This window comes from Bos indicus x Bos taurus, unplaced genomic scaffold (genome assembly GCF_003369695.1).
Source record: "Bos indicus x Bos taurus breed Angus x Brahman F1 hybrid unplaced genomic scaffold, Bos_hybrid_MaternalHap_v2.0 tig00000870_arrow_arrow_obj, whole genome shotgun sequence".
In the NCBI taxonomy this organism is placed as follows: Eukaryota; Metazoa; Chordata; class Mammalia; order Artiodactyla; family Bovidae; genus Bos; species Bos indicus x Bos taurus.
The window spans coordinates 27899-45628 of NW_020867311.1; the positions used below are offsets into that span (position 1 = coordinate 27899).

General features: G+C 57.4%; 1 protein-coding gene across 1 annotated transcript in view; it reads right to left on the minus strand.

The window, feature by feature from the left end:
- LOC113888674 (sodium channel protein type 5 subunit alpha-like) overlaps positions 1-16603 on the minus strand; it is a gene marked incomplete at its 3' end in the record, with an annotated part of 43635 nt that extends 27032 nt beyond the window's left edge. Inside the window, 9 exon segments of the mRNA XM_027535708.1 lie at positions 187-558; positions 1179-1358; positions 2423-2620; positions 3111-3252; positions 4415-4478; positions 5865-6104; positions 9503-9594; positions 16131-16259; positions 16539-16603. Coding sequence (XP_027391509.1) covers positions 187-558; positions 1179-1358; positions 2423-2620; positions 3111-3252; positions 4415-4478; positions 5865-6104; positions 9503-9594; positions 16131-16259; positions 16539-16603 — 1482 coding nt within the window.
- Positions 16604-17730: the final 1127 nt, after the last annotated feature.

The following is a 17730-nucleotide window of genomic DNA, read 5'->3' on the forward strand; positions in this document are numbered from 1 at the left end:
TTTCTTGATTTGTGTCTGTCTGGAAAGTCTAGGAAGGAGAGATTTTTTTTTGGTAGGCTTATTTATCCCCGAGCCCAGCACACAGTAGGTGCTCAGTAAATACTTGGCAAGTACTTTTAGACCTGGCTGTGGTGAGCAGTCTGGGAGATGGGATGTGCCTGGTGCTGCGCCGTGGGGCGGGCTCACCGTGTCTGGGGGGCGCTCCAGCTTCATAGGGTGGAGGAGGTGACTCCCTGGGGAGGTGGCCTCGGGGTCTCCTGCCCCCAGCAAGGAGACCACCCCGTTACAGTCCACAGTGCTGTTCCTTTTGCCGTTGAGCACGTGGCCGGGAGTTGAGGTTCCGGGACTGGGCTGTCCCAGGGTACTAGGCCGCCGCAGGGGCCAAGGCACCAGCAGTGATGTGCGGTGGCTCTCACTGTCCCCGGCGGTGCTGTTTTCATCGTCCGCAAAATCTGTCTCGGAGCCCAGGTCCCGTCGGCGGAAGGTGAAAATGCTCCCGTGGCTGGAGCGCGGCTTCATGGAGGTCCTGCTGAGGCCATGGGTGATGCTGAAACGATTCTGAAGGCACGGAGAGAGGACATGGCTGGGACAGCGTTTCACGTGCTCCCGGCCTGTCACTCACGGTATCGGCCCCGGCTCAACTTGGAGCACTGAGGGCTTCTGTCTGCCACATAGGAACCGAGGGGGCTGAACTAGGGGTGCTCCGAGGAGGGGTGCAGATTACAGGCAATCCTGCATTTTCTAGGGTCTCTGCTCACCTGAGGCCTGGGCTCCTGGGGCTCTGAGACTGAAGCTCATATGGGAAAGAAGCAGCAGAAGGCTCCTGATGGTATAGACAGGCCTGGCCCGAGCAGGACCTCGGCAATCAGCCACATCCCTTGCTCATCTGGGCATGTCTGTGAGCTCCTACCAATCCACACGACGGGGGTGCCCCCAACTCCAGTGCTGGGACTTAGCTGAGGTTGGGGATATGCTAACACCCAAACCTACCCTATCCCTCTGCCCAGGGCTTCTCCACTCTAAGAGTGGCCATGGAAAACAGGAGGGGCTGGGAGGGGGCTCAAGGAATATTTTCCTTGGGGAGCAACCATGGGGGCTCTGACAGCACTAGGCTTAGCATGATGGCTTTTGGATGCCAGATCCATCCTGAAAGGGGCAGAGCCGCAGCTGGGGGTTACCACTGCTCGGGGACCATCCTCTGAGTCGGACTTGGGGAACTTGTCGTCCCCACACTCTTCCATCCCTGAAGACATTCGTTTTCTTCTCTTGCTCCTTCTCTCGTGGGTGGTTACTGGGGCCAATGGGGACATCTCCAAGGAGCTGCGGGACACGGTGTCCACACCCCTGATGGCGAGGGCCTGAAAAATGGTGGAAGAAGGGATGTCATGGTCATGCAGACAGGGTGCAGACTCAAGCCAAGGTAGGCCAGACAACTATCAGCACCTTGGTTTTCCCCAACAGTAAGTGCACTTGCCCACTCACCCCAAAAGGGGGGCATTATGGAGAGGTGTGCACAGACAGACCCAGGATGTTTCGAGAAACATCCAGATCCAGGGAGGAGGAGAGTAGTGGCGAAAGTGGACAGCTCATGAAAGAGTAGAGTGTTGGGCAGGTGCGACTGGGGGTGTTGATGAGCAGAAGTGACAGAACTAGAGGGCAGGGGATCTTCTAGAAGGTTTGGCTGGCCAAAATGGGTGCTGGAGGAGGTGGAATAGGGCAGTTTGTGGATGTCCTTGGCCTGGCTTCTAAAAGGTTTGTTCTGCAGTTAGCTGCCAGCACCCATGTGTGGGACTGTGGGGACAGCCACGGCAGCATTACCAGTTCTCATTTGCTGAGCCTGAGCCTTTGACCTTGGATCTTCCTATCCCAACAGAAGGTATCCCTTGACCAGGATAAACTATGTCTATGGACACAAGATTCTCTTTTACCCAGCATGCACTGGGCTCACAGTGACCGCTTTTAGCCTGGAGCCACCACCTTTATCCACCTGGCACCACTTCATCCGGAAGAGACCATGGTCATAGGGAAGAGCTTTCCCCCAGCAGGCACCATCCTCACAAGGCCCACCTTTACTCAGCAGGCACCACTTACACCCACCTCATGAACAGGCTCTGTCTTCACTCAGCAGCTAACAAATTTTTATTCAGCAGACACCACATTCACAGGAAATATCTATACCCACCAGACACTTGCTTTATCCAGCAGGTACCAGCTTTACCCAGCATGCATCACTTACAGCCACCAGCTGTACCCAACATGCATCATACCTCCAGACACTGGTTTTGCACAGCAGGTACCAGCTTTACCCAACATGCATCACACCCCCAGATACCAGTGTGACCCAGCAGGTATCATGCTTGTAGGCACCCACGGTCAGGTGAAGGCTTGGTCTGGAGGTTCCTTGGCTGCACTGCTCACTCACCTCCTGCTCTTTCTTGAGCAACTCCATGGCTTCCTGGAATCGCTTTTCCTTCTCCTCTGTCTCTGCGATGGTGGCTTGGTTTTGCTCCTCGTAGGCCATGGCGACCACAGCCAGGATCAAGTTCACCAAGTAGAAGGAGCCCAGGAAGATGACCAGCATGAAGAAGATCATGTAGATCTTCCCTGCAGACCTCAGGGTCTGGAGGAGCAAGGGGGCAGAGGTCATCTTCACTGGGGCTCCATCTGGGTCATGGGTGTAAATTCCAAGTTGCCCAGCCTGGCTGTGCCAGGGGTTCAAACGGCCACAGCATGGGGAGGCAGTAGAACATGTCCCGCCTAAAGACAGAAGCATCTTAACCTACAGAGAGGGACCTACATGCATGGGGCGGTGCCCCACTCGTGGGAGGAGGCAGAATGCTCCAGTTGACAGAGCAAGTGTTGCATCACATAGGGTGAACTAGCGTCCCACTCACAGAGCACAGAGTGTCTTATATAGAGGGCTGGGTCCTTGGTCACAACAGAAGGCAAGTTTCTCTGCCTGCTGAGCCCCGCCCCTCAGAGCCCTCTGTCCTCACTCTGTTCTGGCCAGTGGGGAAGCTGCTGGGGCCGCCTGTGGCTAGTCACTTGTGCAGCCTGGGCCCTGCTGCTGGGTGCTCAGCCCATCCTGGCGGCCTTGCGCACCCACGTACCTGCTGGTAGAGGCGCTCCCAGCAGTCCTGCGTCATCAGTCGGAAGAGTGCGAGGAAGGCCCAGGCGAAGGAGTCGAAGCTGGTGTAGCCATGGTCAGGGTTCTCACCTGCCTTCAGGCACCTGTAGCCCTCAGGACATGTCCTGTGGCCAGACGCACCAACTCTGTTCCATGCTGTGAGGGGGCCTCTGTCCCCGAGACTCTAGTTCCACACAGCGGGGTCCTGCCTTCCTGATTTTTCACACTGTGCCTCCCACCCGGGACAGGCTTCTCCTTTTCTCTTCATCTGTCTGCTGCCAGGCCTAAATCCAGCTCCCTCTGTCCACACGACATGCCATCCCAGCTGGTGTCTGCATTGCTTCTCCCCTCCCAGAGGAAGTGTCCAGGGCCTGGCTCAGGTTTCTTCCCTGCCTGCCTACCCCAGGGTAGCTGGGCACAGGGCAGACACTCAGGGGGAGCACTGAGGCTGAGCTGAATAGGCCAGACCTGGGCAAAGGCCAGACCATGGGGTTGCGGGACGACTCCGGGCTGGACAGGCTGGGGCCCAGCCATGTCTGGAGGGGACAGTCTCTCTCCCAAAAGGGAGCACTGGGCTGGAGCCATGAGTGGACTGTGAGACAGGATGGGGACAAGGGAAACTTGGCAAGTAGGAGGATGCAACCAAGGGGCCTCTGCGCCTTGCTGATGTGCTAAATTAAGAAAAGAAGACTTTCTCTTTGGCAACAAGAAGGGCTCTGGAACTCCACAGTCAGACGAGCAGGCCTACTGCCCCGCAGAGCACTCCCCTCGGTAAGCCTGTGTGGCCCTGCGGAGCAGTTACCCTGCCCGAGGTGCAGGCGCACACAGGGCCCCAGAAGATGCACGTGGCACCGAGCGTCTCTGGGAGCCACACCCTGCTTGCCCTGGAGGAGAGTCTAGGCCACCAGGGGAGGCCATGCTTACTCTTAACCTGATGGACAGTTCAAGACAGAGAAAGCGAAGCCTGGAAGGGGAGGGTGCCACCCTGGGGGGCTTTGGGAAGGGAATGGAGCCAGGGTTGGACTGGTGGGGGGCCCTGCGGTGCTTCCTGGGTCCTCTCTTCAGCATTCTGTCTGCCCTCCCTGCAGAGGTGAGTCCCCTTCTCTTTCTTTACCTCTCCAGGCTGTCTCCCTGTGGGGGTGGGGGGAATCTTCCAGAGACCTGGCTGGGAAGAGAACCAGGGAAAGTCTTGCTGTCCCTGGCGTCAAGGGCATAAACAGAAAGCACTGGAAGGAGAGTCCCCTGGCTGGGTGAGGTGGCCCTGGGGGGGGGGGGGTTGGTACATACCCAGCGTCGGAGCTGTTCCCACACAGTAACACGTCAGAGGTGCCATTCTTGAGTAGGTAATTTTCTGGAAGAGAAGCATCTGATAAGGAGGGGCGTGTGGGGTCCAGACTCCTGGGGTTTCCAACTTACATCCTGGATGTGGGGAGGGGTACAGAGGCACCACTGGGTGTCTTCTGTCTGCTTCTCTGTTCCGGCCCTGACCTCTGCCCTCTGGCTAGGTTTGAGGCAATGCTGGCTGCTTCTCTGGCCTTCTGCTTGCTGCTCCTCAGACAGTCACCTATCAGTGTCCCCAGTGGACTCAGGAAGTCCCCACAGGGAACTTCTACACCTGCTCCAATCACTCAGGGGCCAACCTCAGTCATGAGAGGCCACGAACTAGGAGGCAGGGGTCTGTTCAGACAGGGCTAAGGTTGGACCAGGTAAGACATGGGACACCAATCCCGTCGCCTCCACTCTGAGGCCATCTATCAGTCCCCCTCCCACCCCACTACCTGCCTCGGTCTTAGGCAGCAGTTTTCCAAGACCAGCAGCATCAAGCATCAACTGGGAGAAAGGCAACTTTCCAGAGATACCAACTCAGAAACTAGGAGGTGGGGCCCAGCAGTCTGTGTTTCCTGGAACCTTCCCAGTGACTCTTGCATGCATGAAAGTTTTGGAACTGCTGCTACATGGCCACAGCTGCATCACAAGCAGATTCACTCACAGAGTTTCCATCTATTTCATTTTTCCAAAGTGGACTGCTGGTGTAGGTTAGAGGCCTTGACTTCAGAATGGCCCTTGGGGCCCTTGTAGACGAGCACATGGCCTTGTACCACCATCTACCATCAACCTTTGGTCCAGACTGATGGCTCTAGACAAGGGGGGTTCTGGCCATCAGCCTGGAGGATGGAAGTGTAACCCACACGGCAGTGAGATAACCTGAGGGGTCCACATGGCTTTGCAGCATCACAGAGCTTGTCCTGGGCTGCACACGGATGGAATTAACATCCTGACAAGGATCACTGACCTCAAGTGACAAAGCCCATGCCAGGCAGTTGGGGTCTCCACTCTGAAGCCTCAAAAACTGTCCCAGCTCTGTTCCCCGACCCCTTCCCAAGAGAAAACCCTCCCCCTGCAGGCAGGCTGGTTTCTTCACCATTCCCAACCCTGCAAACGTGGTAAATGCTGTTCTCCTATCTATCTCTCCATCCTCCTGCTCTTCAAGGGTCATCTCCCCATGCAGCCTGAGAACTCAGTGCTAAGACTGCTCTTCTGCCGTCCTCTCTCCCGGAGCCCCAGAGGGCAGGGGCGGGGATCCCTGACACCCAGCCAGGTCTCTAGGGGGGCGGGTAGGGCTTGGATGTCCCCGGAAGGAGGCCTGTATGGGAGATGCCCGGCCCTGGGTGGGAGATGCCCAGCTCTGGTGGGGGTGTCAGAACCCTGCCAGGGGGCCACAGAGCCAAGTCGGCACCTGGGTCGTTGAGGTAGTCGTCCAGCGATGCCCAGATCAGGCCGTCGGCCTCCACGGAGGCATTGGTGCTGTTGGTGCCGTTGAGCACCGTGAAGTTGCGGACGCACTTGTGCCTCAGGTTGCCCATGAAGAGCTGAAGGCCGATGAGGGCGAAGACGCTGAGGCAGAAGACCGTGAGGACCATCACATCGGCCAGCTTCTTCACAGACTGGATCAGGGCCCCCACGATGGTCTTCAGGCCTGGGGGAGGCAGGCAGAGCACGGGGTCACCTGTGGTGCCACACCCCCTGCCCCAGTGAGCAGGGGCCGGGCCTGAGGGGCGCTGGGCTGGGCGGGCGATCATGAGGTGTGGGCACGGGAGGGAGGCCTCTCTTGGGTTTTTCAGACCAAAGCTCCCCCCTTCCTCTGCTGCCGAGATTCTGTCCTGATCCCCTGCAGCGGGAGCCCAGCCTGGAGTGCCTCTGTGTGTCTTCAGAGGGGCCTCGTTCCCTTTGCTCTCCCATAGCCAGATACCTGATATAAGCACGGACAGTGCTGTTTCCTTGAAGGAGAAAACACTTGAAGCCTGTCCCTCTCTCACTGGTCCCTTTAAATGTGGTCCCTGGGAAGGAGACAGAGGGCCAGGCCCATTGCAGGGCAATGGAGAGCCTTGGCCTTGACCCTGAGATGGGAAGAGACACAGCCATTCTCAGCAGGGGAACGTGTAAGCCAGGCAGGTGTGTGTGGGGGTGTGGGATCCGGCAAGGCTGTGGTGGGGGATGTCCCAAGGAGCCTGTTCTGCCTCAGGTCACACTTTTGGGAAAGGCTCAGGGGCGCCTGTTTTGTGGTTTCCTCCTCTGCCCTGTGCCCTGGGGACTCGTCCCCGTCCATCCTGCTCCCCAAAGCTGAAAGGCCTGATGTGTTAGTTGCACGGCCCGTTCCCTGCAGAAGCCAGCACGTGTGGACGCCTTTGGTGTGACACTTGGCTGCGGGCCTGTGGCAAGTTCACAAGTTCGAGCAGAGCATAGGCAGCGAGGGAGCTTTTTTGCCAGCAGCGGGGACTCACCCCCTCCACCCCTCCTCCCCAGCCCTCCATCAAAGCGGCCAGATCTCAGATTAAGCCCCATCCATCCATCGTCCAGCCGGTTAAAGTGTTAGGAGCACCCGTGTGGCAGTGCCCATGACTCAGAGACAAGGAGGGCAGCGATGGGCAAACACAGGAGAGGGGAGAGGAAGTCCTCCCCACAGTGCCAGCAACGCTGCTGCCTGCCCGGGGCTCGGAGGCACTCAGCGTCCTCTGGGAAATCGTCCTGGCAGATGTTGGCAACTGCCTGGGCAGTGAGTGGACCTCGCAGGGGTCTGGGCCCGGAGTAGTGGTGGTGGTGGTGATGGGATTCACAAGCCCTCTGTAGTCCGGGACTATGCTTCATTTCTAGCAGAGCTTCTGGGACCCTGTGGTGGGCGTCTGGTTCTCCTCGCCATGCCCACTGAAAGAGGCACGGGGAAGGGGGCAAAGTGAGCGGCAGTGGGCAGCAGCTCACATTTCCAAACTGGACTCTGCCTCCACAGCATCTTTGGCCTAAAGCACTCAGTTCAAGGCTCTGAACACCTCCTAGTCTATGGAGACAGTGTTCTTGGGAACAGTCAGTTGGCGACCCATCCCTTTAACCACTTCTCAGATTGATGAGAGTCCACTTCTGGCCAGGAGGATTCCAACCAGGGACAGGGGTTCTCTCTGAAAAGACCCAGGAAGGGATGGGTCCTGGCGGATCAAATGCATAAGTCTCCCTCCACTGAAGCTCTAACAGGCTGGCTGTTAGAAACCAACCATTCCGATTCCTTCCCATTTTAAAGCAAAGGAGACTGAGGTCTGGAGAGAGCCACGGCTATTAAGCCTCAGCGCAGGGGACAGCTCCTCCAGGGAGACTTCCGTAATGCTGACCACAGCATTTTCCTGATGCTCACTTTCAGGACCTGCTGTCTGGCAGCTTTGAAGAGATCCAGTGGGGCTGGGCTGGGAATGGCGGGCTCCCTCTCCTTTAACCCGAGACGGAGAAACAGTTTCCTGTCACCCTTTTGTAATAAAACAAACTGGGGCATGCCTTTTCTTAATGGCTCTGGTCAGTGTGCTTTCCTACCTTCGCCGGGTATGTGCTATAAAGTCCCCGGGGCCCTAGAGGACAGACCCTGAAGTATCTGAGGATGTGTGTGTACCAAGGCCAATGACACCTGTTACGACGGTGGGGTGGGGGAGGCTTCATGGGAGTTGGAGCAGCCTGTCCCACTCACTATGAGCTCTTAGCATGCCTGGGCCACTTGTGGGGAGTGTGGGGGCAAGTTGCTCCTGTGCTCAGCCCATGGTGGGATCAGAGCCAGAAAGAGCATTCTGAGGCTCAGTGTGAAGTCAGCATGAGTAGGGGCTCCCCTTATATGATAAATGAGCCCCACCAGGGGAGGCTGAACTTCAGGGAGCTCAGACCATGGCCCCTGGCTCCCTGGAGGCAGCAACAGCCAAAAGCAGGCCAAGGGCCCAGGACCCATCCGCTTTCCAAATCAGGAGTGGATACCACCATCTGGTTCTGCCGTCTCTCCAGATCGGTGGCATACAAACTGTTTTCAGCTGCCTGCTCAAAAGAAGCACCTGCTCCAGTTCTGAGTGTGGACATGCTGGGAGGCGCCTCTGGGCTCTGACAGCGTCAGAAGTCTTAGAGAATGTTCCTAGATGGATGGGGTTGGCTGGCTTTCTGGAGAGGCCACCGGGGCCTTAGCCGCTTTCCCGGGGACAATTGCCAACATGTTGTCAAGGAGAATTTCTTCCCGAGGCTACCATGCACGGTTTGCTAAACGTCTACCGCACGTGCAGCGAGGGCTGTTAGACGCCAAGGCCCGGAGGCGCCTGTCCACAGAGTACGCTCTGATCACAGAATGGGGCGCGAGTGCCAGCTGTGCGTGTATCACCCAGGGGGCTCAGGGCAGGGACGGGGCGCTCAGCCACCAAAGGCCACGCCCATGCTGTCTTTCTGGGCTCTGGGTGTGGTTTCCCTGCAAATAGCTCTTTTAGTGTCCTGATCGCAGGACAATGCTTCAAGGGGAAGCAACACACACATAAACTTTGACCTCTTCCAATGGTTGAGTTCAGTTTGGGAAAGCAATCACTGTCCTGGGGAGAATTTGGGTTCAACCCAGGACCTTCCATGGTGTACTCTGGGCCCCCGGGGGTCTGTGGTGCTGGGCTTTGCTGGGGTGGGTCTGGAGCCCCTTTGAAGCACCGAGGGGACAACCGTGTCCACTGCCGATAGCCCCCACATCCGAGCTCTGGGAAAGGTACTCTGGGGACAGGCACATTCGGGGGGACCTTCCCGAGGGTTGCCTTGGCCCCCAGGTGGCTGGAAAGGCCCGAGCGAACCCCTCCAGCCTTGGCGTTTAACCTGATTTTCACCTGAAATGACTGATATAGTTTTCAGGGCCCGGAGGACTCGGAAGGTACGTAAAGCTGAGACATTGCCCAGGTCCACAAATTCAGTGGTGTATCTGTAACAGGGGAAATTCACACACAAGAGTGACAACACACCAGGAGGACACACGTCGGGGCGGGGGTGGGGGAGACAGAGAGAGAGTCACTTGTAGCTGAGATCCGGGAGCAAAGCTGAGCATCTTACCTGGGATAACTGAAATAGTTTTTAGAGCTCTCAGGACTCTGAAAGTTCGAAGAGCCGACAAATTGCCTAGTTTTATATTTTCTGATACATACCTGCAGAATCAAACCACAGTTATTGGGAATTACAAAGCAGCAGCTCAGCCCACCCTCCCCGACCAGCCCTCTCTCTTCTCCCGCTCCCATGGGAAGGGCTGGGCATGACCCGCGGCCTCCCCCAGGTCTTTTTCCTGCTCTCATCCCTCCTGCCATGGGGACCTCAGCGAGGATGCCTTAAGAGTGTCCACAGGGCAAGCTCCCAGGCAACTCTCTTGGTGACGGCGCTAGGAGGCGGCTACTCTGCCACATGCTCCATGCCACTGGAGACTGACGCCCGGCCACATGGTGGGGTCTGGGGCTGGGGACATGGCCAAGAGGGAGACTCCATTTTCCAGGGGGAAAGTGATAAAGGAAGCAAGCGGCTGTCTGGCCCCAGTTGTGCCATGCGTCTTCTGCAGTGTCATGGCTCATGCCTTGAAGCTCTGACCTGTGGGACTCAGAAGCCCTAGAGACCACTGTAGAGGCATGGCTGGGTGTCTGAAGTTAGTCTGCTTGCTCCTTCCAACCACAGATCTCTGTGCATGGGCTGGTTCAGGACTCCCTGAAGTCAGAAGGTGGCGGTGACCTGAGAACTCAGAGGAAGAAGACTTCCCAAGAGGATGCTTTGGAAAGCGAGATGGGAGGTTGCCCAGATAGTGAGCTCTTTGACTACAGGCAATGGCCAACAAAAGAAGAGGAAAAAAGCAGGTTGTGGAGTCCTAGGGATGTGCCAACCCCTCTCCCATGAGGCCACCTCTGTCTTGGTGTCCCCTTCCGATGGGTCTCCATGGGAGGAATCATCTTGGGAAGTAAGCAGCCCGCCTGGGGATATGTCCTGCTCAGGCCCGAGTAGTGTTTAGCTGGGCTGAGTGGCCATGGGCCCAACTTGGACAACAGATTCCATAGCCCCGGAAGGAAGGTGTCAGTCTCCAGGGGGCTGGGCCCACCCAAGCAGAGCACAAGGACATGAGTGGATGGGTCCCATGACCAGGCTGTCTGAGCATGGATGGATAGTGTGTGCCCGGGGCCGTCGGGAGAGTGGCAAGTGACTGGTGATATTTAATCAAAGGTTTCACATCCAAGGTGTCTGACATTTAACCGAAGGTGTCTGATGTTTGACAAAGAACAGCGGACTCTGGATGGCTCATGTGTAACCAAGTGTGTCTGACCCGGTGTCTGAGTGACATCAGCCCAGCGACGCTGGGTGAGTGTCGAGGGTGGGTTGACAGGGCTGATGGACTCACTCTGCCAGTCAGGGTGGCCCTCCAGGCCCTTCCACTCTGCTTAGAGCTTCTGCATGTGCCTTCAAGCTCTGGGGGTCTGCAGGGAGGGACGTGGCAGGCTGCGCCAGGGACTCAGTGTCCTGAGGTTGGTCGGGTCCGCCTGACTAGCGCTGACACCAGCTTCCTGTCCGTCCACTCATGGGCTCCTCCATCCTCATGGGGCTCTGTGGACCAAGCCTGCTCCCTCCTCACTCTCCATATCCCTTCAGGGATGGGAAGTCAGCAGACTCATTCTCAGTAGAGCTTTCCTTCTGTCTGTACCAGGTCCTTTCTATGGTGTGGTTTCCATTTCTTCCACTGGACTCACGGCAGCCTGCAAATCTTTCTTGGTTGCAATAGTCAGATACAGCCCTGGCTCCCGATGGGAGGTGAACATCACCTCATCTGTTGATTCGGTTGAAGCTCCCTCTCCACTTTGGATGGCTAGTCCACTTTCTGTGAGGGCTCTGACCCTCAGGCCTCGAGGGTCGCACATTCTCCTCTCAGGCTTGGACTCTGTCCTGATGAGGTGTGGCCATGGGACTGTCAGGATGAACCTGCACCACTGCCAACGTCACTGTTACATGGAAGCCACCGTTCCGGCCTGCAGGTGGCTCTGGGTCCATTTTCTGCGGCTACTCCAGTGGGTGTGCCCCAGAACTGGGCTTTCTTGCTGAGGACACTGGCTTCAAGGCTGTGTCTCCTGGGTATAGGGAATGGGCAGAGAGCTGTGCCAGAGAGGGGGCCAACTCCTTCAGTCTCTTGTCCCTTCCAGACCCTGCCTGTTCCCTCGGGTCTCCAGGGAAGCCCTGCCCATGTCCTGCTTGGATTTAGCCAGTCTGTGCCCGTCCCAGTGTAGACCCTGCCTCCCCCACCCCCTAAGGGTCCCTAGCATCAGCAGTGCTTGCCCTCTAGTCAGCACCTGCTGGGCACAGGGAAGCCAAGACCCCAAGGGGTGTGCTCCCCATAGCCTTCAAGGCCAGTGGCGTGGCTGAGAATGGGGCGGGGCCAGCGGCCAAAATACTGAGGAGGAAGAAGCCTGGAAGGCGGGGTGCAGGGCAGGGTGAGGGCAAGGTGTGTCTGTGAGCACGTCTGTGACACGGGGGGCTATTGCCTCTTTTACTCGACCCAGAACCTGGTGCCTGACTACTTCCCATCTCGGGGCCCTAGACCCTCACTGAAGCCTCTTCTGGGCCCTGGAGTACGGCAAGGCAGGAGAGACCCTATATCTAGCAAAGGGGCAGCTTCAACAGTGCCCCAGAGCGGGGTGGAGCAGAGATCTGTGCCGCCCAGATGCTCCATCGAGCCATTCTACTCTTTCTGCGGGGGCCGAGCCTCAGGGCAGGGGCAGACAGCTGGGGTGGGATCACGGGCCCTGACACAGAAAGAGCAGACGGTGGTGGGTGAGAGTTCTACCCCATCACACCAGCCCCAGTGCGAGAGGCTTTTGGAAGCTGAGGAGCCACGAGGAGGGCAGAGCCCGGCTTTGCTCCTGCTCAGCCCCCATCTGGTCAGGCGGCCCTCCCATTCCAGGCAGACGGCCCCTCCTGGGCTGCAAGGCAGAGGTACAGCCGGCACGTTAGCTGCTGTGGTGATTGCCACCCTCTCCTCTCTGCCCTCCCTGCCTTCCCTTCCAGGTTTGGTTTCCATAACAACCCCAGAAGGTGGGAAGCAGCTGGTAATGCCCAGCTGAAAGGGGGGCCACAGGAAGAACTCCGGCTGGAGGGTTGCAAGTGGAGCCTGACAGGCTTCATGGCACCCTCTCTGACCCTCCACTCTAAAGTGGGTGGGACTGGGGATCAGGTGCAAGCCTAAGTCAGAAACATCAGATTAGGGGTGCTTCTCAAGGTTACGAGTTAGGAGACCTGGTTTGAGTCCCTGTGTTGCTGCTGATTCATCCTACAATTTGAGGCAAGGGGTAGGCTCTCTTTGAGCCTCAGTTTCTCCATCATTAAAACGGAGGGGAGGTGGGGGAATGTCAGTGAACAGAGCTTTCCTGCCACTCTGATTATTCTAGGAGCCCCACATTACTGAATCACTTTGGTTATAGCAGAATGCTTTTCACTGCATCACCACAGCAGTAATTCATTGTTTTCACAAAGCAGGAGCACCGTCAATCGAAGTGCTGGGCCAGTCTAGCCCAGAGAGCAAATCTGGCATTCCAACGGGCCCGGCAGCTCCAGGGGAAGTGAGCGGGCCATTTCTTGTGAGACGTTCAGAAACGTGGAAACAGTCTGGTCGCCGTGGAGGTTTGCTCTGCTTTTTCAGCCCAGGGTCAGTGTAGAATGAGGGCAGGAGGCCTTGGTGAGCAAGGCACTCCTGCTCTGCAATTCTGAATGAAGGGAGTAGTTTCCCTTGGGGTTCCGTGGAGGGGGTGGGCGCTGACCTGGATCCTCTCACGAGACAGGACAGGAGGACTTCCTAAGAGCTAGATGGAGAGGACTCGGAGCACCGCCCAGAGCCACGGGCTGAAGACAAGGCAAAGCCTGGCTCCTGACATCAGACAAGGGGCCCAGGGTTCTGGGTGTGTTGTTGCAATAACCCAGTTCTCTGCTCAGGCTCCAGGATAGGAAGGTAGGGAAGGCTCAGGCAGACGCGGTATCCTCCTCCTGTGACTTCAGGCCCTCAGGGGTCTGTGGATCACCGCCCACCTCCCGCAGGGCACCTGAGAGCTTGGGCCTGGGGATCCTACTCCACTCTCATCAGTCGTGGCTCAGACACAGAGAACGCTACCTCCCTTCTCACACCTGGGACTCGCCTCCCAGCTCTGTGTTCTCAGTTGATGACCCTGCTTCTTACCACAGAGAAAACAGAAGCAATCAGGAGAGAAATTCCTTCTCTCATCATCGGATCTATCAATCCACCCCCACTGCCCCTGGGAATTCTGTCTTCCCTGCTCTTATGGCCAACACTCCCCCCAGACCCTGGATTCCTGACCCCTCGGGGCCAGCTCAAGGGCTTTGGTCCTGCAGTTGGCCCCTTTCCACTATCACCAACTTGCCCTCTCTCCTGGATCGTTCCCATCAACCTGCACAGATGCCCCCTTCTTTAAGGGTTTTCCCTTCACCCATCCTCCCCTCTGATCACCATCCTACCTTGGGTCCTCTTTTAGAGTAAACCCCACAGACCAGATGGGTACACTTGCCCTGCTCCACTCTCTTCCCACCCTGCCTTGAGCCCTCTTTAATCAGCTGTGTCCCCCATCATGTCAAGGTCAAAGTCATCTGCCCTTTTTACGTTGTTGACTCCAACAGTGCAGCTCAGTTCTCACGAGCCTCCTTGTGGTTCCTTTCGAGTCACGTCCCCTCGCTGGCTTTCAGGACACTGCTCTCTCCTGGTTTTCCTCAGCCTTCCCCGGGGGTTCCTTCCAGTCTCTTTGCTCCATCCTCCTTCTTCCTGACTTCAGGATGTCGGAGCGTCCCAGGGTACAGTCCCCAGGCGGCTTCCCATCCCTGGCGACTCTCCCAGATGATCTCATCCGGTCTCCTGGCTTTAAATACCATCCGTATCCCGATGGCTTCTAAATTTATACCTCCGAGTGGACCTCTTTCCTGAACTCCAGGCTGGAAGATCCAGTTGCTGACTCGGTATCTCACCCTGGATGCTTTCAGACTTAATATATTCCACACCGGATATTCGAGTCTTCTCCTCCCTGCGTTCTCCAGGCCGACACATGGTCACACCGGCCACCCAGCTGCTCAAGCCAAGAGCTGCCTCGAGGCCTCCTGTCAGCCCTACTTTCAAACACCCCCAGGATCTGAGCATATCTCACACTTTCTCCACTGGAACCCTGGTCCCAGCCGCCACCCTCTCTCTCCTGGCCCCAGTACAGCCTCTGTGCTTACCCTTCCCCAGAGTCGCACCCACAGAGCAGCCAGGGCCACCTCCTCGAAGGTAAAGCAGAGTGCGGCCCTCCCTGCTTTTACCCCCATCAGCTCTCATCACACTTGGCTCTTTTCTCGGCCTGTTTGAAGTCTGTCTCCCACAGCCCAGGGCTCTTGCCTTGTTTGCTCTGTCTAGGCCTAAATCGACACTGGATTCCGGGTGACTGGTAGCCCCCTCCGAGCCTCGGTTTCCCCACCTATAAAAGGGTGGGCTGGAGTCAGCTGACCAGTATCGTGCCTAGAAATGGGGGCTCTGCTGCCTGTTCTGACCGGAAGACAGAGAGCACCCCATCATCAAGGTCCAGCCTCTCTCTTTCCCTCTCTCCTCCACTGCATAGCTGAGCTCAGAGCCACTCACATCCAAGGGCCAATAAAGACTTCATCATGAACAGGCCGATTTAGTCAATCTGAGAAACCTAGAAAGCGGCAGCAGAACTGCACGTCGGATAACACCCAGCTCCACACCACCCCTTCACCAGCGGGGAAAGCGAGGCTCGAAAGGGCAGGGAGTATAACCCTCACCGGCTCTGCTGTTGCCAAGGTGCAGCACCCAGCCCTGCACCCACTGGGCTCTCCACACACATCAGTCTTTCGGAATGGGTTTGATGGCTAAGCCCCTGACCACGACTCCTGCATGAGAGGCCTGCCCTGATCCCTCCAGCCTGCCAGAACCCAGCCTCCGTTGTCTGAGCTATCCAGAGCGGCATGCCTCAATCCAGCCCCTGGGCAAGAGGTCTCCTCCCAGGCAAGGAAGTGTGGCTTCAGCTGGTGGAGCAGCAGGCCTAGGGTCGCACCTGCTCACTGCGTCCCCGGCGTCAGTCTGCTCATCTGTAAACTGGAGATAAGGAACCTCAATCCCGTCTACCTCTCTGGCTGGTGTGAGGACCTAGTGGATCATATCGGTGACTAGGGGTCTCGCAATGTGCCAGACGTGGGGTCTGTGAATGGAGATTGAAGCCACGCCAGGTGCCTGGCAGGAGCTCCTGGGGATGTCTGGCCACTTCTCTGGGCTCCTTTGATCTCTCTTCTGCAGTTTAAGTCACCTTGGAATCCAGGTCACTTTTCATAGTGGTCCAGAGATTTCAGGTTGTAACACTGGTTTCCCTTGACGGAAAGCACAGAGGATGCGAAACCTGAATCTTAATGAAGCCCCTTGAGCACAAGGCTGCCACGGAGCCACAGATGAGCCAGTGGCCCTGAGCCCTAAGGAAGCCTGAGCTACCCTGAACCCGTCTCTCCCCACCAGGATGAGCCAAGGGCCTCCGTGCCGTCTTCCAGCTCCACAGCAGGAAAGCGCGTTGCTCTGCAGCCACCTGTGGAGCTGGCGTGGCCTCAGCCTGGGGCCAGGAGTGGCGCCCTCGCCCCTCAGTGTGGCCTCTCCCAGAAAGCGCAGCCACAAGGTACTTACGCCATGATGATCACGCTGAAGTCCAGCCAGTTCCACGGGTCCCGAAGGAAGGTGAACGCGTGCAGGCAGAAGCCTCGAGCCAGAATCTTGACCAGAGACTCAAAGGTGTAGATGGCAGTGAAGATGTACCTGGGGAGGAGAGATCAGCGGGGGGGTGAAGCCTGAGGCCAGTTGGCATGAGCCCTGTGCATCTTTCCCCCTCGGCGAGGGCCCTCAGACCAGGCTCTCTGCAAAGCCCCCCGGGCAGAGCTGGAGTTGGGAGTTGGAGCTTTGTTCCAAAAACCTGGTCGGCTAATGCATCATCCCGTTTACTCAGCATCGTGCAACAGGCCTCCCACATTCCCGTGTGAACTCTCTATCTTCTCTCAGTTGTCTTGATGTAAGAAGACCCTTCACCTGTCTCCTCACCACAGCCCTGGGGGTTGAGGTACCCTCTGTGGCCACTGTCGGGCTGTCAGGACGCTCAGAGCCATGCCCCGCGCTTCTGTTTGTGGACTCTCAGTGGACAGCCTGGTCTATCGTCAACCACCTGTGGGTAGGGGGTACAGGGGTCTGCCTTGGCTTTGAAAGCGGGTTGATGTTCTAACACCTGGGACTAGAGACGGCTGTTCTCCGAGCTTGGGGCCAGCGGAGCAACCCCAAAGGCTCGGATGCCGGGGCTGCGGCCCACAGGGCCAGACGAGGAAAAGGGCCACGGCCCTGCTGGTCTCCGGTTCTTAGCAGCTGGATGCGGAGCGCAGCGTCAGTGATGCTGCCGGGCCCTGTGTGAACAAGGCAAGCCGCCTAGGGAAGAGAGGCTTCCCCAGCCTTGTTGGTGGTCCCCTGAAAACAAGAGCCAAATGCACCAGGGTGTTGGGTCCTCTTAGAGCCCATAGGGCAGGTACTTCATCTGGGAAGGAAGAACCAGGCAGCTTTCTAAAACTGGTTATAGGAAGTAGGATCTAGGGAAAAGAGACAGCAGCGTGTGGTGCTGAGCTAGGGAGAGCCGGGGGCCCTTTCGCGGTTGCCCACTCCCCCTAGCTGCACAGTTTGAAGGGGTTACTTCTCCAGTTCTCTCTCATCTGTCAAACGGGCCCAGCGGCCATACATGCCCTACTGGGTTGTCGTTGAGGGTCACGGGACATGATGGCTTACAGTTCTAGGGGACAGGTGCCGTGGTGCGCACCAAAGTGTTCATTCAATTATAGTAGTATTTGCCTCTGTGCATTTCTCCAAAACCAATCAGGTGGGTCAGGGAGAAAAATCCTCCTCTTTTTGCCAACCCAGAGAGCTTCTCTCCTGATGACACAAAATCAAAAGCATCAAATTTGGCAGGACTGGACGCCGCAAGAGAGGGAGGGCTGTGCCAAGGGCGGCCCCGGTGGGTGAGTTGTGGGTCTCCGATCATGTGACCTTTAGGCCAGGAGTCTCGAAAGGGGACAAGGCAGCGGGGTGCACAGGCTGCTGGAAAGGCCTGGGGATACCACTCCGTACATACTGGTTCCAGGGCGGAGGTTCGTGCTGTTCATGAACACGCGTTGGTCAGAATGGTACACATGATGAGCATGCTGAAGAGCGTGGCGCAGTGTCAAGGAAGGTCGCCTGCAGGGGGCCAACCGGC